This window comes from Mobula birostris, chromosome 2 (assembly GCF_030028105.1).
Source record: "Mobula birostris isolate sMobBir1 chromosome 2, sMobBir1.hap1, whole genome shotgun sequence".
Taxonomy (NCBI): Eukaryota; Metazoa; Chordata; class Chondrichthyes; order Myliobatiformes; family Myliobatidae; genus Mobula; species Mobula birostris.
Genome location: NC_092371.1, coordinates 132,960,501 through 132,983,060, shown reverse-complemented (window position 1 = coordinate 132,983,060; position 22,560 = coordinate 132,960,501). Strand labels below are relative to the sequence as shown.

The 22,560-nt window shown below is 43.2% G+C and overlaps 1 protein-coding gene across 5 annotated transcripts in view; it reads right to left on the bottom strand.

Moving 5' to 3' along the window:
- Window positions 1–22,560, bottom strand: part of LOC140191307 (cullin-9) — a 332,978-nt gene that overhangs the window by 147,625 nt on the left and 162,793 nt on the right. For all 5 annotated transcript variants that reach the window (XM_072248616.1, XM_072248607.1, XM_072248588.1 and 2 more), the window contains 2 exons: window positions 12,347–12,518; window positions 4,002–4,107 (listed from right to left, as the gene is read on the bottom strand). In XM_072248616.1, the coding sequence (XP_072104717.1) occupies window positions 4,002–4,107; window positions 12,347–12,518 (278 nt within the window). The remainder of the gene's footprint in view (window positions 1–4,001; window positions 4,108–12,346; window positions 12,519–22,560) is intronic.

Genomic DNA, 22,560 nt, shown 5'->3' with positions numbered 1-22,560 from the left:
AGGCAGGTTCCAGGAAAGATCCACAAGAATGCTGGGACTGGAGGGCTTGAGCTATAAGCGACTGGACAGGATGAGGCTATTTTCCTTGGAGTGGAGGCAGCTGAGGGGTAATTTTAGAGGTTTATAAAACCATAAGGGCAGAGATAAGGTAGCCTTTTCCCCAAGATAAAGAAATCTAAAATTATGTTTAATGTTTATGGATGTTTACGGCAATATAAACATTGCACATGTTTAAAGTGAGAGAGAAAAGATTTAAGGGGAACTTCAGGCAAGTTTTTCCAAACAGAGTACATGGAACAAGCTACCAGGTGAAGTAATAGAGACGAGTATGATTACTATGTTTAAAAGACATAGATCGGAAATACTTAAAGAGGGAAATTTGCCAAATGCAGGAAAATGGGGCTAGCTCAGGAAAGCACTATAGTCAGCATGGACAAGCTGGCGAAAGCAGAAAAACAAAACTGTTGCAGGAACTCAGGGGGTTAGACACATCTGTGGAGGGAAATGGAATGTCAATTTTTCAGATAATTTCTGTGCTATGATTCTCTCATCAATTTCCTCAGATTTTATAAACCCATCCATACACTAGGGACAAATGCGGAGCTGAATTAACCCCTCCCACTCCCATGCCTTTGGGATATGCGAGGAAACTAGAGCACCCAGAAGGAATCCAAACGATCATAAGGAAAACATGCAAACAAAATTGTTTCAGTTCATCAATATTTCGGTGATACCTTGCAAGAACAGGTATCTTCAGGTCAAGCCACAGCATCTCAATTGGGTTAAAGTCTGGATTCTAAAACATAAATTTTTTTCTTCTTAAACCATTCTGTTGTTGATTAATCCTTGTGTTTCAGATTATCGTCTTGTCGCATCATCCAACTTCTATAAAGCTTCAGGTGACGGACTGCTTCCTTGACATGCCTGGATACAATTTTGAAATAATTGTTCCCTCAACAATTGCAAGCTGTCCAGGCCCTGAGGTAGCAACGCAGCCCCAAATCATGATGCTCCTTCCACCATGCTTCACAGTTGGGATGAGGTTTTGGCATTAGTGTGCAGAGCCCTTTTCTCTCCAAACACAGCGATGTGCATTTCTGCCAAAAATGTTCAACTTTTGTCTCACCTGTCCACAGAACATTGTTCCAGAAGCATTGTGGAACATCCAGGTGTCTTTCTAAACTTCAGGTATGCAGCTTTTTTTTTTGAGAGCAGTGGTTTCCTCCACAGTGTCCTTCTATGAACACCATTCTTGTGGACACATGAACAGAGACTTTAGTAAGTTCTAGAGATTTCCGCAGGTCTTTTGCTGTTATCCTTGGGTTCATTTTCACCTCCCTCAGCGTTGCACGTTGTGCTCTTGGTGTGTGTTTTGCAGAATACACACTCCTAGCGAGAGTAGCAACAGTACTGAAACTCCTCCATTTCTCTTACTGTGCACTGATGAACACTCAGGTCTTTATAGAACATAGAATAGTACAGCACAGTACAGGCCCTTCGGCCCACAATGTTGTGCCGACCCTCAAACCCTGCCTCCCATATAAGCCCCCACCTTAGATTCCTCCATATACCTGTCTAGTAGTCTTTTAAACTTCACTAGTGTATCTGCCTCCACCACTGACTCAGGCAGTGCATTCCACGCACCAACCACTCTCTGAGTAAAAAAACTTCCTCTAATATCCCCCTTGAATTTCCCACCCCTTACCTTAAAGCCATGTCCTCTTGTATTGAGCAGTGGTACCCTGGGGAAGAGGCGCTGGCTATCCGTTCTATCTATTCCTCTTATTATCTTGTACACCTCTATCATGTCTCCTCTCATCCTCCTTCTCTCCAAAGAGTAAAGCCCTAGCTCCCTTAATCTCTGATCATAATGCATACTTTCTAAACCAGGCAGCATCCTGGTAAATCTCCTCTGTACCCTTTCCAATGCTTCCACATCCTTCCTATAGTGAGGCGACCAGAACTGGACACAGTACTCCAAGTGTGGCCTAACCAGAGTTTTATAGAGCTGCATCATTACATCGCGACTCTTAAACACTATCCCTCAACTTATAAAAGCTAACGCCCCATAAGCTTTCTTAACTACCCTATCCACCTGTGAGGCAACTTTCAGGGATCTGTGGACATGTACCCTGAGATCCCTCTGCTCCTCCACACTACCAAGTATCCTGCCATTTACTTTGTACTCTGCCTTGGAGTTTGTCCTTCCAAAGTGTAACACCTCACACTTCTCCGGGTTGAACTCCATCTGCCACTTCTCAGCCCACTTCTGCATCCCATCAATGTCTCTCTGCAATCTTTCACAATCCTCTACACTATCTACAACACCACCAACCTTTGTGTCGTCTGCAAACTTGCCAACCCACCCTTCTACCCCCACATCCAGGTCGTTAATAAAAATCACGAAAAGTAGAGGTCCCAGAACAGATCCTTGTGGGACACCACTAGTCACAATCCTCCAATCTGAATGTACTCCCTCCACCACCACCCTCTGCCTTCGGCAGGCAAGCCAATTCTGAATCCACCTGGCCAAACTTCCCTGGATCCCATGCCTTCTAACTTTCTGAATAACCCTACCGTGTGGAACCTTGTCAAATGCCTTACTAGAATCCATATAGATCACATCCACTGCACTACCCTCATCTATATGCCTGGTCACCTCCTCAAAGAACTCTATCAGGCTTGTTAGACACGATCTGCCCTTCACAAAGCCATGCTGACATCAGACCATGATTCTCTAAATGCCTATAGATCCTATCTCTAAGAATCTTTTCCAACAGATTTCCCACCACAGACGTAAGGCTCACTGGTCTATAATTACCCGGACTATCCCTACTACCTTTTTTCAACAAGGGAACAACATTCGCCTCCCTCCAATCCTCCAGTACCATTTCCGTGGACAACGAGGACATAAAGATCCTAGCCAGAGGCTCAGCAATCTCTTCTCTCGCCTCGTGGAGCAGCCTGGGGAATATTCCTTCAGGCCCCGGGGACTTATCTGTCCTAATGTATTTTAACAACTCCAACACCTCCTCTCCCTTAATATCAACATGCTCCAGAACATCAACCTCACTCATATTGTCCTCACCATCATCAAGTTCCCTCCCATTGGTGAATACCGAAGAGAAGTATTCATTGACGACCTCGCTCACTTCCACAGCCTCCAGGCACATCTTCCCACCTTTATCTCTAATCGGTCCTACCTTCACTCCTTTTTTTCTTCACATAATTGAAGAATGCCTTGGGGTTTTCCTTTACCTTCTTGCTCTTCTCAGCCCCTTCTTAAGTTCCTTTCTTGCTTCCCTATATTCCTCAATAGACCCATCTGATCCTTGCCTCCTAAACCCCATGTATGCTGCCTGCTTCCACCTGACTAAATTTTCCACCTCACTTGTCACCCATGGTTCCTTCACCCTACCATTCTTTATCTTCCTCACCGGGACAAACTTATCCCTTACATCCCACAAGAGATCTCTAAACATCGACCACATGTCCATAGTACATTTCCCTGCAATGCTCCTGTAGCCTATTCTAGCTTCATGTATCTCTACAATTCTTCTAAGGTCCTCTGAAAGCTGTTTGGATCAGGGCGTAGTACACACAAACATATCTATCTTGAGAAGAGCAGGCTCTGTCAGTCACCTGATTTTGTGTGTCTTTTTTATAGGGCAGGGCACCTCCAATCTCATCTCATTGATTAGAACACCAGACTCAAAATAGCTTTTGTAGAAGGCATTGCCCCAGAGGTTCACATACTTTTTTTGAACCTAGACTGCGATCGTTTAAATGGTGTGCCTAGTATTGACAAGAAGAACAACTGTTTGTGTTATTAATTTAGATAAATTGTGTTTGTCTATTATTGTGACTTTGATGAAGATTCAACCATATTTTATGAGTAATTAGTGCAGAAAACCAGGTAATTGCAAAAGGTTCACAAACTTTCTCTTGCAACCTCATAGGGTTTATTCAGTTGGATAGAGATCTTGCATCTTACTACTCACTGTATTTAGTTCTGTATTGATGTTACTGGGGTCATCTCCACCCATAACCACCACACGAGCTGGCATGTAACTGGAGTCTTCACTTGCAACCACTAAGGTCAGCTGTCTGTAAAAAGATAAATGTATCACAAAATCACACAGATTTATAGTAGAGAAAGGAAATTGTTTTGCGCATATCCACAGTGACCACAAAGTAAAGATCTATCTTTATTCTAGATCGAACACACTACCATGTTCTTGGTCTGTGGCTTTCTAGGTTCCAACTCTTTAAGTGCTCATCCAAGTAACCTTTTAAATAGGACGAGGTATATGGCTCCAGCCCTGAAGGCTAGGATTTCCAGACTATGAATGATGCTTAGTCCCCTCCCCCAATCTGTTTACAAATTAAATAAAATCCATGTCCATGGATTATTGGCCTTTCTGCTATGGTGCCAGTGCCCTTCCTCCTTACTACTTCCAGAAATTTAAGAATTAGTAGAGTTGAATATCATCCGTCATCTTCACAGCAAATAAAAGACATTTGGACAAATACATGGGCAGAAGAGGTTGAGAGGGATAATAGCCCAAACATGGGCAAATGGAACCAGCTTAGATGGGTATAGTCATAGTCACACTTTATTGATCCCAAGGGAAACTGGTTTTTGTTACAGTTGCACCAAACAAGAATAGAGTATAAATATAGCAATATAAAACCATAAATAATTAAGAAGTAATATGTAACTTATGCCAGGAAATAAGTCTAGGACCAGCCTATTGGCTCAGGGTGTCTGACCCTCCAAGAGAGGAGTTGTAAAGTTTGATGGCCACAGGCAGGAATGACTTCCTATGACACTCAGTGTTGCATCTCGGTGGAATGAGTCTCTGGCTGAATGTACTCCTGTGCCCGACCAGTACATTATGTAGTGGATGGGAGACATTGTCCAAGATGGCATGCAACTTGGACAGCATTCTCTTTTCTGACACCACCATCAGAGAGTCTATCACTGGACTTACAAATGAGTTTGTTGATTCTGTTGGTGTCTGCTACCCTCAGCCTGCTGCCCCAGCACACAACAGCAAACATGATAGCAATGGCCACCACAGACTTGTAGAACATCCTCAGAATTGTCCGACAGATGTTAAAGGACCTCAGTCTCCTCAGGAAATAGAGACGGCTCTGACCCTTCTTGTAGACAGCCTCAGTGTTCTTTGACCAGTCCAGTTTATTGTCAATTTGTATCCCCAGGTATTTGTAATCCTCCACCATGTCCACACTGACCCCCTGGATGGAAACAGGGGTCACCGGTGCCTTAGCCCTCCACAGGTCTACCACCAGCTCCTTAGTCTTTTTCACATTAAGCTGCAGATAATTCTGCTCACACCATGTGACAAAGTTTCCTACCATAGCCCTGTACTCAGCCTCATCTCCCTTCCTGATGCATCCAACTATGGCAGAGTCACCAGAAAACTTCTGAAGATGACAAGACTCTGTGTAGTAGTTGAAGTCTGAGGTGTAAATGGTGAAGAGAAAGGGAGACAAGACAATCCCCTGTGGAGCCCCAGTGCTGCTGATCACTCCGTCGGACACACAGTGTTGCAAGCACACGTACTGTGGTCTGCCAGTCAGGTAATCAAGAATCCATGACACCAGGACAGCATCCACCTGCATCGCTGTCAGCTTCTCCCCCAGCAGAGCAGGGCGGATGGTGTTGAACGCACTAGAGAAGTCGAAAAACATGACCCTCACAGTGCTCGCTGGCTTGTCCAGGTGGGTGTAGACATGGTTCAGCAGGTAGACGATGGCATCCTCAACTCCTAGTCGGGGCTGGTAGACGAACTGGAGGGGATCTAAGTGTGGCCTGACCATAGGCCAGAGCAGCTCCAGAACAAGTCTCTCCAGGGTCTTCATGATGTGGGAGGTCAATGCCACCAGTCTGTAGTCAATTGAGGCCGTTGGAGCGTGGCGTCTTCGGCACAGGGACGAGGCAGGACATCTTCCACAGCACAGGAACCCTCCGGAGCCTCGGCTCAGGTCGAAGACATGATGAAGTACTCCACATAGCTGAAGGGCACAGGCTTTGAGCACCCTGGTATCTTGGTAACACAAATGAGTGGGGCCAAATAGCCTACTCCTATGCCACAAGACTCAATGACTCTGCAATAATCCTCCCCAGTAAATCTATTTAACTAAATTTTTCATCATAAATTGACTCATCACTTTCTCCAATGCTGGCACATCCTTCTTGTGGCAATGATGACCAGAATTCACAGTAATCTAGCCATGGCCCAACTAATGCTTTATGCAGTTCAACCATAACTTCACTATTCTTCTCCCCGTTACCTCATGGGTTTCCTCTGGGTGCTCCGGTTTCCTCCCACAGTCCAAAGACGTACTGGTTGTTAAACGGTCATTGTAAATTGTCCCATGATTATGCTGGAGTTAAATCAGGGTTTGTGGTGTGGCATGGCTCGAAGGGCCGGAAAGGCCTACTCCGCACTACATTTCAATAAATAAATAGTATTCTAAGTTTAAGCCAAAATGACCAGTATATTTTACACACACGGTAGTGAGCCATTCTAACCTTCTGGCTTGCTCTGCCGTCCAATAGAATCATTGCTGATTACTGATATCAATACCATATTCTAGCTCTTTCCCCTTAACGCCATGATACATTTTGCATCTAGAAATATATCTTTAGTATTTTCAGCAATTTTACCTGTGCTGCTCTCAGTCATAGCGAAGTCCATGCTTGTATTCTTTAACAAAAATATATTATCCAAGCCTTAAACTTCTTGCATTGTAATCTGAAACAGTGAACCCTCATCCAGTGGAAACAGCTAGCCTGCCCAGCCATGTTAAATTCTTTTAAACTTCCACTGCCATGGGTAATGGTGGAAGCAAATACAATTGTGGCTATTAAAAGGTTGTTAGATATACACATGAATATGTAGGGAATGGCGAGATATAGATCATATATAGACATACGGAACTTAAGCTTAATTTGGCATCCTGTTCAGTGCTGACATTGTGGGCCAAATGTATTGTCCCTATACTGTGTTGTTCTAAGCAGAAGTCAATGAGATTCCATCCGATTCTTTTGTGCTCTTGCAAATACAGTCCTAGTTAACTTTTGCTCATACAGCACTCCCAACATCCCAAGAATCAGTGTGGTGAAACTTTACTACACTCTCAATGGCATAAACATCCTTTCTTAAATTAGAGGGCCAAAACTGCACACAATTCAGGTGAGGTCTCAACAAGGCCCCATATCAATGTAGCAAGAAATCTTTATTTTAGCACGTGGTTCAAAAAGAGCTCAGGTACGTTTCAGCTTTTATTTTAAAAAAATATTGGTGAGCAGCAATCAGCACAGGGCCAATAAAAAGGAAGTGTAAGCGGAGCAACCATTGTTGAAGAGGTGCATTGCAAAAGGCAGAGGTTCCAGTAAGTTTTTTTTCCCTGTTACTACAGAAAAGCTTACGAGTTAATATATAGTTAATGCACTAAGAATAGATACAGAGGTAGTGCAATATTCCTTGTGTAGGATGTCGGAAATTTGGGACACCTTCAAGCTCCCTGATGACTACATCTGCACAAAGTGCATCGAGCTGTTGTTCCATAGAGACCATGTTAAGGAACTGGAGCTGCAGCTTGATGACCTTTGGTTCATAGAGTAAAATGAGGTGATAGATAGGGGTGACTATCTCCCCATAGCTCCCAAGTTGCAGGAGGCAGGTCCCTGGGTGACTGTCAGGAGAAGGAAAGGGAATAGGTAGCCAGTGCAAGGTACCCCTGCAGCCGTTCACCTCAATAATACGTATACCACTTTGGATACTATTGGAGGGGGGGCAACCTACTGCAGGAAAGCCGCAGCAACAAGGCCTCTGGCTCTGTGGCTCAGAAGGAAAAGCAGGAGAAGAGGAATGCAGTAGTGAAAGAGGACTCCATAATTGGAGCAGAAAGCCGACTCTGTAGATGTGAAAGGAACACCCAGATGGTATGTTGCCTCTTAGATGCCAAGATCAGAGATGTCTCGGATCAGATCCACCACACTCTAATAAGGAAGAGTTTACAGTCTGAATTCATGGTACATATTGCTATCAACAGCATAGTAGGAAAAGGGAATAGGTCCTGAAGAGAAATATAGGGAGTTAGGCAGAAAGTTACAAAGCAGGACCTCCAGGGTAGTAATCGGTGAACTACTGCCCATGTCATGTGCAGTAAGGATAAGAATAGGATGACTTGGCAGATGGATGCATGGCTGAAAATTTGGTTCAGAAGACAAGGTTTCAGATTTTTGGATCATTGGGGTCTCTTCTGGGGAAGACATGAACGGCACAAAAAGGACGGGTTACACCTGAACCTGAAGGAGACAATTATCCTTGAAGGAAGGTTTGCTAATGTTGTTGGGGTAGGTTTAATTTAATTTGGCAGGAAGATTGGAACTAGTTTCAGGGCTGAGGATGCGGCAGTTTGTATACAAGTAGATACAGTGTGTACTGAGACTGTGAGGAAGAACGTTATGATAGGGCCATCAATGGGATGAGTTAAAATGTAACAGGGTGCCAAAATCAAAAAGGCTAATAAATACACGTGGAAGATGCTATATTTAAATGCACACAGTATATGGAATAAGGTAGTTGATCTTGTAGCTCTTAGAGATTGGTAGGTATGATGTGGCTGAAAGGAGGCCTTAGTTGGGAGGATACACATTATATCAAAAGGATGAGCACGTAAGGTAGAGAGGGCGGTATGATTCTCTTGGTATTAAATGGTATCAAATCCTTGGAAAGAGGTGACGTAGAATAAGAAGATGTAGAATCCTTGTGGGTAGAGTTAAGAAACTGCAAGGATGAAAAGACTCTGATGGGAGTTATATACAGGTCTCCAAACAGCAGCCAGGATCTGGGCTACCAATTACAGAGGAAGATAGAAAAAGCATGTGAAAAGGGCAACATTACAATAATCATGTGGAGATTTCAATAAGCACATAGATTGGGAAAATCAGGTTGGTGCTAGATCCCAAGAGAGGGAATTTTTAGAATGCCTACAAGGTGGCCTTTCAGAGCATCTTGTGGTTGAGCCCACCAGGAGAACTACAATTATTGGCTGGGTGTTATGTAATGACGCAGATTTGATTAGGAAGCTCAAGGTAAAGGAACACTTAGGAGGCAGTAATCACAATTAAACCTGCAGAGATGACAGCAGAACAGCAATGGCTGGTGGTCCTGGGGAAATTTTGGAAAGTGCAGGAATGATTCATCCCAAATATGAAGAGGTATAATAAAGGGAGGATGAGGCAACCATGGCTGACAAGGGAAGTCAAAGACAACATAAAAGCAAAAGAGAGAGCATATAACAAAAAATAGTGGGAAGGCAGAGAATTGGGAAGATTTTAAACAACAGAAGATAACTACAATATAAAAGCCATAAAGAGAGAAGAAATAAAGTATGAAGACAAGCTAGTCAATAAAATAAGAAAGGATATAAAAAGTTTTTTCAGCTATTTAAGGAGTAAAAGAGATAAGAGTGGATATCGATCACTAGAAAATGGGGTAGGGGGTATAGCGGGTAGGGGCAAAGAAATGGCAGACCAACTTAAGCATTATGTGTCAGTCTTCATTGCAGAAGACACTAGCAGAATGCCAGATATGCAACTGTCAGCGGCAAAAGTGAGTGTCACTGTTATTACTAAGGAGAGGCTTGGGGTAGCTGAAAGGCCTGAAGGTAGACAAATCACCTGAACTAGATTGACTACATCCCTGGGTTCCTAAAGAGCAGGGGGTCCCCAACCTTTTGTGCACCGCGGACCGGTTTAATATTGACGATATTCTTGCGGACCGGCCAATGGGGGTGTGGGGGGGGGGGGGGGGGTGTTCAAGTTCAACAGTGCGTGACAGGGAATGAGGAAAGGTACAGCTGACTCATATCATTTCATATCACCAAATCATATCGTTTCCTCGCGGCCCAGTAGCACGTCTTTGCGGCCCGGTGGTTGGGGACCATTGCTAAAGAGGTAGCTCAAGAAATTGTACAGGCCTTTGTAATGATCGTTCAAGAATCATTAGATTCTGGCATGGTTTAAGAAAGGAGGGAGGCAGAAGAAAGAAAATTATAGGCCAATTTACCTGACTTCACTGGTTGAAAAGATGTTGGAGTCTATTATTGAGGTTTTAGGGTACTTAAGAGGCACATGATAAAGTAAGCCAAAGTCAGTGTGGTTCTCTAAAGGGAAAATCTTACCTGACAAATCTGTGGGAATTCTTTGATGAAATAATAGGCAGGATAGACAAAGGAGAGTCAGTGTATGTTGTTTACTTGATTTTCAGAAGGCCTTTGACAAGGTGCTGACATGAGGCTGCTTAACAAAATAAAGAGCCCATGGTCATATGGGAAAGATGCTAAAATGAATAAAAAATTGGCTGACTGGTAGGAGGCAAAGAGTGGGAGTAAGGGGCAGGACCTTTTCTGGTTGGCTGCCAGTGACTAGTGGGTTACCACAGGAATGGGTGTTGGGACAGCTTCTTTTCAATTTGTATCAATGAACTACATGAAGGAATTGATTGACTTTGTGGCCAAGGGGGAAAGACAGGTAATGTTGAGGAAGCAGGATGCCTGCAGAAGGACTTAAATGGGGGAATGGGCAAAGAAGTGGCAGATGAAATATAATGTAGGGAAGTATATGGTCATGCACTTCGGCAGAAGGAATAAAGGTGTGGACTATTTTCTAAATATGAAGAAAATTCAAAAAATCAGAGGTGCAGAGGGACTTGACACTCCTCATGTAGGATTCCCTAAAGGTTAATGTGCAGGTTGAGTCAGTGGTAAGGAAAGCAAGTGCAATGATACCATTCATTTTGAGAGGACTAGAGCAAGAAGGTGATGCTGAGACTTTATGAGGCATTGGTCAAACTGCATTTGGAATACTGAGAGCAAGTTTGGGTCCCTTATCTAAGAAAGTATGTGCTGACAATGGAAATAGAGGATGTTCACAAGAATGATCCCAAGAATAAAAGGCTTAACATATAAGAAGTGATTGATGGCTCTGGGCCTGTACTCACTGGAGTTTAGAAGAATGAAAGGTCTGGATAAAGTGGATGTGGAGAGGATGTTTTCTATAGTTGGAGAGTCTAGGACCAGAGGGCACAGCCTCAGAATTGAGGAATGTTCATTTAGAACAGATGCGAGAAAAAATGTCTTTAGCAAGAGGGTGGCGAATCTGTGGAATTCTTTATCAAAGACAGCTGTGCGGGGCAAGTCATTGGGTATACTTAAGGAGGAGATTGATCGGTTCTTGATTAATCTAGTCAAAAGTTATGGGGAGAAGGCAGGAGAATGGAGTTGAGAGGGATAATAAATCAGCCATGATGGAATGGTGGAAAACTCAATGGGCATAATTTTGCTCCTAGGTCTTATTATTCCCCTACTCAAATCCTTTTGCAATGAAAGACAACATACCATTGCTAAACCTTTATATTTGCTTTTAGTGATGGGGTACATAAGCACTTGTATATAAATGCTTCAAACATGACAAAACTTTATCCACCATAAGCTAAGTTTTCTACCTCCAAGTTAATTTTGGAAATAAGTTGATACTTTTCCCTGGTTCCTATAGATCTTCATTTTCCTTTGTCAAACAATTCACCAAAATTGTGTTAATGAACTTGACTAATATCTTTTCAAAAAAATCTAAATCAACTTGGTCAGACCAGACCTTCCCTTGTAATAAAAGGTCATTAAAATCATACTATAGAAAGCATGCAACAGCACAGAAGGCACAGAGGAGATTCACCAGGACGTTGCCCAAGATGGAGGTTTATTATGAGAGTCTAGAGAGGCCAGGTCTGATACAGCATCAAGTGTCCAGAAGAACACTTGAATCATTGAGGCAAAGAAGGTTAGGCTGGAAGCTGAGCTTAAATCAGCCCGATTCCATCCTGTATAACAATGAACTTAAATGTTACCTATGTTTCCCGCTTATTTTTAATCTGCACTTCTATAAATGTTGACAAACTGTATACTGGAGTTCTTTTTAAATTACAAATTTGCCAAAAGTTAACATTATAATCAGAATGGACCCTAGTGATTTAAGCACTTTAAACATGCTACTCATCTTACTTCGTCCTCTTACTATGTGCTGATCAAATCCAATTGTTCAATTCCTTCTCCTTCATATCAAGGGTTACAAAGATAGAGTTGTACAGCACAGAAACAGACCCTTTAATCCTACCTTCATGGAAGACAGATTCAAAATTTTAAGAGAAAGGGAGAGAAAGTGTACATTAAAATGGTGTAATAGTGACACTGTATAGTACACAAAATAAGCTAACTGAATCCTCCAGTTTGAGCCAATGCAGAGACATACCTGATAACCACCCCTTTGTGCATGTATATGTTAATATAGTGAGACCCTGTGCTACCATTCGATTCCCAGTACGTTTTGGTATTCTTGTCAGTTAGCTTGCTTGCTCTGTGATGATTGGAGGACACCTCCACTTTCTCCCAACATTTGTCTTCTTTAAGCTCCACATTGGAACCTATGCAAGAAAGGAAGAAACATAGTAACTGCCAGGCAAGGAAAGTATGCTAAAGAACATTGTTGTAGGATCCAAATACATTCAGGATTGAATAAAGTTTCCCAAAAACTCTATGAAGGTTTTAAAGATTACCAACAAGAATCAAATCAAATGGTCTGCATAACTTTCTAATCTAGATCAACCCTGCTCCAGTGATTCATCAATGACACCACAGAACTGTTAGGTTTAAGAATATGCCCTTAGACATGAGGAATTTACTTTAGGATTTATTAATACTTCACAAAATAAGACACACTTATGCCAATACTTTGGTATATTGCTCTGAAATAATGTTCCTACTGCCACCATTTTCCCTGTTGAAATAAACATTTTTCAAAATCATTAATTCATTCTTAACTCAAAGTGACCACACAAATTCTCCAAATCAACATTTTGTTACAATGTAGAATCATAGATATTGCAACTAATTATGGCTGTACAAAGGAGGCTTATTCTTGGGCTATCCCAGCATTTTCTCCTCCACCTACTTCTGGTTATTATTTGTTCTTAACCTGTTCCCTTAAGAATCAAGAATACTCCCTAGGACATCTCTTCTACAGAACAAACAATCCAGAAGTTCCTCTAAGTATCCTCACAACCCACCATTTAGCTATCAAATTAGTAATTTTTTGGTGCTCTAATACTCAAGGATACCGACTGCAAAGTAATAAACAAAATTGTACATTGACAATGTGAACACATGGACATCTTAGAGACTTTTCACTTCTAACTCCATCAGACTGATGATACATTTTAGACCTACATTATCTTACCTTGCTGGTGTCCCATGCTGTTCTGTTAATTCTCTTGAGAGATCCCTCAAAACTATACTTCTGCTTTGCACTGACAAACCTAGAGATACTTCATGCATGTTCATAGAGACACCTGGCTCTGTCTATACCTCCTGCTGCTTCAGAAAAGAAACAGCATATTCAAAAACCTTTTCCACTACAGTCAATCTCTCTTCTCCCCCAGGCAGAAGATACAAAAGTTTGAACACACACACCAGGTTCAAGGACAGCTTCTATCTCATTGTTTTAAGATTCTTGATCAAATCTCTTACTAAAGATGAACTGTTGATCTCATCAACCACCTGTGACCCTTACACATTATTGTCTACCTGAACGGCACAATGTATAACTGTTAAACTTGTCAGCATTGTTATTTTTTTACTACCTTGATGTACACAAATGACAAAACAATCTGAATAGATGGCTTGCAAAATAATTTTTCACTGTATATCTGCACATTTGACAATAATAAACTGATTACTTCATCCATTTCCCTTCCTTACTCTTGTTTCTTGTATTTATTCCTTTCAGTGCTATGTGCAGTCATAAAAGTATCTTCCAACCTACTTACAACTTAACACTCCAGACATTGACTTTGCAACAGTAAAGCCTTGCCAATTTGTCACTAACTGGAAACCTCGGTTTTCTTATATGCCCAACTGTAAGAGCTGAAAAGTAACAGCAACAAAATCAGTAACTTTTTTTTCCAGTATGTCTATAAAAATACAAAGGGAATCTATACTAACAGTTTCACATTTCTCTAACTGAAAACTACAAGTCAAGTCCAAACTCTGTATTTCTGCCCTTCACAAATCTAAATAGTTAATCTTGATTACAGATATTACAGGTAAAACCATGCTATACGCTGTCGTGTCATACAGCATGGAAAAAAGGCCTTTCAACTCAACTGTTTCAGTAAGCTAGTCCCATTTGCCCATTTGGCCCATAACCTCTAAACCTCTTCTATCCACGCACTGATCTAGATGGTTTTTAAATGTTGCTAATGGGCCTAACTCAACCACTACTTCTGGCAGCCTATTCCAAATATACAGTACCCTTTACTCAAAGAAGCTGCCCTGATTCCCCTTTAAATCCCTCATCTCTGATCTTAACCTATGCCCTCTTTTTAGCATCCCCTCACTAGGGAAAAGACTGTGCTTTCACTTTTTTTATGCCCCTTATGACCTTATATACCTCAAACTGGTCACCCTTCAATCTCCAGTTTTAAAAAGCAAGCCAGGTTTATTGGGAGCTGTCCGTGGAGCAGATTGCAGAGTGAGTTAAAGACATTCCTTGTGGACTTTACGTGCTTGTTTTAATAAACAAGTTGGGTGGGCTTGTCGGGACTTGTTTATGGAGTGGGAGATTCCTTGGGTTATTAGTAACTTAGCAAGGGCCAATTAAAAGTAGTAAGTTGCATGTGGAGTGGCCATTGTGGGAGCAAGCAGAGATAGAGAGGGAAGCTTTGCCTCAACAAGCTCTGGTGGCAACAGGCAAAGGCTATGGGTGCCGAGTCTTTTGGAATCATTTAGTTGATTGTTGAACTTAAGCTTAATGAGTTAGAGCCAAAGGTATAACAAGTGTAAGCTGTATGGTAGTTAAGGCACTTTAATGCTCCTCTTGTAAGAAGTGGGATTTCAAAGTATCTAACAGTGTCCCTGATGACTACATCCACAGGAAATGCACTCAACTTCATCTCCTGACAAGGTCAAGAAGCTGAAGCAGGAGCTGGATGCACTCAGGACCATCTGGGAGGTTGAAAAAACTCCTAGATGAAACTTTTACTGAAGTCATACCCAGAGTACAGGCTTCAGACAGTAGATGGATGACAACCAGAAGTAAGGGGAGTAAGCAGTTAGTGCAGGGTTCTCCTGCGGCTATTCCCCTCAGTTACAAGTATATTCCCTTTGGATATTGCTGGGGTGGGGATAACCTATCAAGGCACAGCAACAACAGCCGGACTAGTGGCAACTGTGGCTGCCTCGCAGGTTCAGCAGGGAAGGGTAAAGTCAGGCAGAGGATAGTAAGAGGAGACTCAACAGTTAAGTTGATGGACAGGAGATTTGGTGGCTGCAGATGGGTCCAGGATGCATCAGAGTGGCTGCAGAATATTCTCGGGGAGGGAAGGTGAGCAGCTGGAGGTTGTGGTGCACATTAACACCAATGACATAGGAAGAAAGGGGAAAATGACATAGGAAGAAAGGGGAAAAGGTCCTGCACAGTAAGTATGGGAGTTAGGGAAGAAGCTGATGAACAGGACCTCCAAGGTAATAATCTCTGTATTACTCCCAATGCCATGTGCTAGTCAGGGCAGGAATAGGATGATAGTATAGTTGAATGACTGTCTGAGAAACTGGTGCAGGGGGCAGGGGTTCAGGTTCTTGGATAATCGGAACCTTTTCTGCAGGAGGGGTGATCTCTACAAGAAGGCCGGGTTCCAACAAAACTGGACAGGAACCAATATCCTGGCCGAGAAATTCACTCGTGCTACTCAGGAGGGCTTAACGCAGTTTGGTGGGGATATGGGAACCAGAGCACATGGCCAGAAAGTGGAGGGATGGAGAGAGGTGTAGATGTCAGGACCAGTAAAAAGCACCAGGAGCAAAGTAATAGATATGATGAGAGGGATAGTTTAAAGTGTCTGTATTTTAATGTTAAGAACTTAAAGCATGCAGCACTTCAACTTCACCAATATAAGCTGGGACCTTCTGAGTTCAAGATGTTTAGATGGGGCAGAATTTGTTAGGTGCACCCAGGAGGGTTTCTTAAATCACTATGTAGATAATCCAACAAGAGGAGGGCTGTATTGGACCTAGTGGGTGATTGACCTTTCAGTGGATGAACATTTCAGGAACAGTGACTACAACTCCTTAAGTTTTAAGATAGCTACAGGGATAAGTATGGACCTTGTGGGAGAGTATTAGATTAGAGCAGGGCAAATTATGACAGCAAGGGAGAGTTAATTGGGAACAGCTGTTATTGGGCAAGTCCACCTCTCTCAGGTGGAGGGTATTTAAAGACCAACTGCACAGAGTACACAACAGGTATGTTCAGTAAGTAGAATGGGCAGGGGTAGTAAGGTAAGAGAACCTTGGGATGTCAAAAGAGATGATGAATTCAGTTAAGAAGAAAAGGGAAAAGTATGTAAAGCTTAGGAAGCTAGAATCAAACAGGGCCCTTGAGGATTATAAAGAAGCCAGAAGAGAATTCAAGAAGGGAATTAGGAAAGCCAGGAAGGTGCATGAAAAGTCCTTGGCAAGTATGATTAAAGAGAATCCCAAGGCACTCCATAACACACATCAAGAGAAAGAGGATAGGCACACTCAAGGATAAAGGGGGGAAACATTTGCTTGGATGCAGAGGATGTGGGTAAGGTCCTCTGAGAACTTTATATCAGTACTTACTAAGGAGAGGAGGTGGAGGATAGGGAAATTAGTGCTAAGAGTATTGATATACTAGGGCAATTCAAGATAAAGGAGAGGTAGTGATGAGAGCATTAAGGTGGACATCCCCAGGGCCTGAAGGGATATATCCCAGGCAATTGAGAGAGCAGGAGGTTGCTGGGGCCTTGACTATTATCTTTGTATCCTCTAGCCACAGGCAAGATCCCAGAAGATTGGATTACCTGGATTGGAGGGCGTACCTTATGAGAATAGGTTGAGTGTATTTGGACTTTACTCCTTGGAGCGGCAGAGGATGAGAGGTGACCTGATAATGGTATATAAGATGATGAGAGGTACTGATCATGTGGATAGACAAGAGGCTTTTTCCCAGGGCTGAAATGGTTAACACGAGGGGGCATAGTTTTAAGGTGCTTGGGAATAGGTATCGAGGGGATGTCAGGGTAAGCTTTTCACACAGAGAGTGGCGGGTGCATGGAATACACTGCCGGCAGCAGTGGAAGCAGATACAATAGGGTCTTTTAAGAGCCTCTTATATAGGCACATGGAGCTTAGAAAAATAGAGCTATGCGCTAGGGAAATTCTAGGGAGTCTCTAGAGTAGGTTACATGGTCAGCACAACAATATGGGCAAAAGGGCCTGTAATGTGCTGTAAACTTCTATGTTCTATGTTCTAAGACTGGCATGTAGAATTTATGAACATTTGGAAAACCATGGCCTAATTAGGAAGAGCTAGCATGGCTTTGTGCAGGGCAAGTCATGACTTACTAACTTGATTGAGTTTTCAGAGGTGATGAGGGTGACCCTTGAAGAGCTGTGAGATGTTGTTTACATTGATTTTTGTATCGTCTTTGACAAGGACCCTCCTGAGAAATTCATCCAGATGATTAAGGTGAATGGGATCCACGGTGAATTGGCTATTTGGGTTCAGCACTAGCTTGGCCATAGGACAGGGGTCCCCAACCTTTTTTGCAGTGCGGACCAGTTTCATGTTGACAATATTCTTGCGGACCGGGGGGGGGAGGGGACGGTATGGTTGCCTACGGACAAGAGTAGCAGTCAGATACGTTGCGTTTACCCAGAGAAAGACTACAATGACCATGAAGCCTTGCGCGGGCACCAGTGCGCATGTGTTATTCGTGCATGCGCGCACATGCCGATTATTTTTCTACAAATCGTTTTTGGCGATTCTGTTCGGAGGGGGGTGTTAATCACAACCGGAATATCGGTGATAAGTGGCTAATACACTCAATTTCGTTTCTAAAAGGCTTTATCTAACGAATTTAATATTAAACACACAGCGCATTTTCCTCGCATGAATATAGCGATAAGTCATTTATCAGGGGAGCTTGAAGTAAGTGTTGAACAAACTTCCAGTAGAAGTGTCAGAAGCAAGTTCGATATTATCATTTAAAGAAAAATTGAATAGATATATGGACAGGAAAGTAATGGAGGGTTATGGGCTGAGTGCAGGTCGATGGGACGAGGTGAGAGTAGCGTTTGGCATGGACTAGAAGGGCAGTGATGGCCTGTTTCCGTGCTGTAATTGTTATATGGTTATATAAGTCAATAGCATCATCACATTTTAAGTAACGTTTGGATATTAAACACAGCGCATATTTTCCCCGTATGAACTTATAAAATCATTGCAACGCACCGATATCGCTGAATCAGTGGGAGCCCTGAGCTTGCTTTCCTGCAACAAGACAGTCCTATCGAGGGGTGATGGGGGACAGCGATACTCGAATGGGGTTCCTTATGTCCAGTCTAATCCACAATTTAGTTTTTGTTACATTCATCGCAGAGATATGTTGGAAATGGAAGCAACATTTTCGGTGCTTCCGTGGCTATCTCAGGATATTGAGCCTTGGCTCTGATCCAGAATGCCGGCAGAGATGTTATGTCAAACAGACTTTTCAGCCCGCCGTCATTTGCAAGCTCGAGGAGTTGATCTCCTTCCCGCGTTGAAATGGATGACGCGCGGGTAATGGCTCAACAGTGGCCGTGCCAGGGAATGAGGAAAGGTGCAGCTGACTCATATCGCCAAATCATATCGTTTCCTCGCGGCCTGGTAGCGCATGCTCTGTGGCCCAGTACCCGTCCGCGGCCCGGTGGTTGGGGACCGCTGCCATAGGAGACAGAGGGTAGTGGCCAAAGGAACTTATTTTAGCTGGAGGTCTGTGGTTAGTGGAGCTCCCCAGAAATCTGTACTGGGACATCTGCTATAAGTCATGTATTTAATGGCCTGGATGAAAATGTAGATGGGTGGGTCAGTAAATTTACAGAAGATAGGAAGATTAGTGCTGTTGTGGATAGCGTAGAAGACTGGCAAAAGATACAACAGGATATAGATCAGAGTGTTGCTGTGCTATGTTCATTCCACACTAACAAATGAAAGCGGATGCTGGAGAATATCAAAGCAAAATGAGCTAGGACTCGAAGCTGCAAAAGTGTGGTTTTTGAGAAGAATGATGAAAATATCATGGAAGGACAAAGTAACAAATGAGGAAGTGTTGTGAAAAGCCATAGGAAGAGAGCTGATATCATTAATCAGGAAACAGCCATTGGAATTTTTAGAACATGTACTGCAGAAAGAGAAGTTCAAACATCTTGTAGTGACAGGAGAGATCAACAGCGCACGACATTCATGAGTTACATCAAGGGATGGACAGGCAAAAGCTTTGAAGAGCTTATCAGAACTTCTCAGATTTAAGAAAGATAGAAGACTATGATCACCCATATCATATGACATGGCACATTAATATGATGATAGATCAGCTGCAGATATGGGCGAAGAAATGGCAGGTGGAGATTTACCCGGCCAAATGTAAAGTGATGCATCTTGTAGGTCAAATGTAAAGATCCTTAACATTGTTGATGAGCAGAGGGATCTTGAGATCCCTGAAGGTGACTATACAAATTGATAGGGTGGTTAAGAAAGCCTATAAGGTGATTGCATTTAATAGTAAAGGCACTGAGTTCAAAAGTCAGTAGATTATGTTGCAGCTTTAGAAAACCCTAGTTAGGCCGCATCTGGAGTATTGCATACAGTTCTGGTCACCCCACTATAGGAAGAATGTCAAGGCTTTGGAGAGGATGCGGAAGAGGTTTACCAAGATATTGCCTGGATTAGAAACGTGCAAAATTAAAAGGTTGAACAAGCCTGTGTTTTCTGTGGAGTGGCAGAGGTTGAGGGGAGATCTGATAGATATTTATACGACTAAGACTAGCGGATAGAGTGGAGAGAGAATATATGACTTCCTGTCAGATTGCCAGCAGGTGGTGAGAGTGGACTCCTTCACCTCCACCCCTCTGAATCTCAACACAGGAGCCCCTCAGGGCTGTGTACCAAGTCCCCTCCTTTACTCCCTGTATACCCATGACTGTGTCACCACCCATGCCAACGACACTACATTGATTGGCCTAATCTCAAACAATAACGAGGTGGCCTACAGGGAAGAAGTCATCTCTCTGACGCAGAGGTGTCAAAAAAACAACCTCTCCCTCAATGTCGCAAAAACAAAGGAGTTGGTTGTGGGTTACATAAGTAATGAAGACAGGCTAATCCCTAGTGACATCAATGGATCTGGGGTCGAGAGGGTTAACAGCTTTAAGTTCCTCGGCATCCAGCTCACTGAGGATCTCACGTGATCAGTACACACCAGCTGTGTGGTGAAAAATGGCTCAACAGCGCCTCTTTAACCTCAGACGGCTCAGGAAATTTGTATGGGCCTCCAAATCCTAAGAACTTTCTACGGGGCACAATTGAGAGCATCCTGACTGGCTACATCACTGCCTGGTATGGGAACTGTACCTCCCTTAATCACAGGATTCAGCAGAGAGTGGTGTGGACAGCCCAGCGCATCTGTAGTTGTGAACTTCCCATGATTCAGGATATTTACAAAGACAGGTGTGAGAAAAGGGCCCGAAGGATCATTGGGGACCCAAGTCACCCCAACCACAATCTATTCCAGCATCCGGGAAATGGGACCACAGCAAAAAAGCCAGAACCAACAGGCTCCGGGACAGCTTCTTCCACCAGACATTTAGTCAGTCATGTAAATGTGAGGGAAATGGAAGGATATTAGCCACTTGATTACTAATTTAATTGGTTTGGTACAACATTGTGTGGTGAAGGGCCTGCTCCTGTGCTATACTGCTCTTATGTTCCATCTTCCTACATTCCAGGAATTAAAGTCCCTCGTCTACACAATCTTTCCTCATAACTCAAGCCTCCAAATCTAGGCAACATCCTGGTAAATTTTTCCTGCACTCTTGCGAGTTTAGTAACATCTTTCCTAATACAAGGTGGCCAAAACTGTATACAATAATCTAAATGTCTTATATAACTACAACATAATTTCACAACCCCTGTACTCAGTGCCCTAAATGCTAAAGATTAGTGTGCTAAATGCCCTTTTCACCACTGTCACTTTCAGAAACTATACACTGCACTCTTAGGTCCCTCTAGTCCATTACACTCCCTATGGCCCTTCCATTCACAGCACATTCTACACTAGCTTGCTCGCTCAAAATGCAATACCTCACATTTTTTTGCCAGTCCCCAACCAACAGACCAAGCCACTCAAGGTGTCTCTGTAATGTTTCATAACCTTCTACATTATCTACAACTCCTATTTCAGTATCATCTGCAAACATCCTAACTATATTTTGTATAGTTGCACCCAAATCATTTATATAAATTACAAAGGTCCAAGCATCGAGCCCAGTGGCACACCATTAGATGCAAATCTCTAGTCTGAGAAAGAATCCTCAACTGTCACCCTCTGTTTCCTAGCACTAAGCCAATTATGAATTCAAACACTGACAGTCTCCGGGGATTTATCCACTTTAATGCACTTTAAAGCCTCCAATACCTCCAAGGTTGGTCATGAACCTCACTGAATCTGAAGATACTGTTATTCGAACAGTGCTCCCCCGCCCCCTTGTGGCAACGAGGAGGAAATGGACACCGTGTGAAGCCATTCAGAGTGCTAAGTCTGCTCTTCGCTTCAGGGATGTGGTTGGCCAAGTCCAACATGGGAGAGCAGGGCTCGGGCTTGTCCCAAAGGCTCCTCAATGGCACAAGGCAACATCAGTGCAGAAGAGATGACTCGTGGTGGAGGAGTTGAGAAGACAGGAGGAGGCAGAGTGATAAGCCAGGGCCATGTCAATGGCCAATCAGGGCCAATGGACTAATTAGGAGAGCCAGTAAAAGAGGAAACTTAGCTGGCGTGACATCTGGGAGATGGAGGGATCTCGGCTAAGTTTTGTCATCAGAGTCACTTATGACCTCCTACCCACACCTCAGAACCTGAACCAGTGGTGGGGAGAAGACCCCGCTTGCTCTCTTTGTCAAGCATCTGGATCACTAAGGCACATTTTAACAGGATGCACCACGAGCCTCACCCAAGGGCTGTATACTTGGTGGCATAACCAAGTTCTCAGACACCTGGCATCAATCTTAGAACAGAGTCGAATCACCACAAATGCTCTCCCACAAACATCGGCAGGAAATGTCCACATCACACAATTTGTACCAGCAGGCCGACCTCCAGAGCACCATATAACATCAAAAGATGTAAGCATTCTGCAGGTTGCTCGGGATTGGAAAATGGACGTGGACTTGGGAAAAAAAGCTTGTGTTTCCCCCAGACATTGCGGCTACAACACTCCGGCCAGACATGGTCCTGTGATCCACAACAGCCAAGCTGGCATATGTTGTGGAATTGACAGTACCATGGGAAGATGGTGCCGAAGAAGCTTATGAGAGGAAAAAGACCAAGTTCTCTGAACTGGCAACTGAAGCTG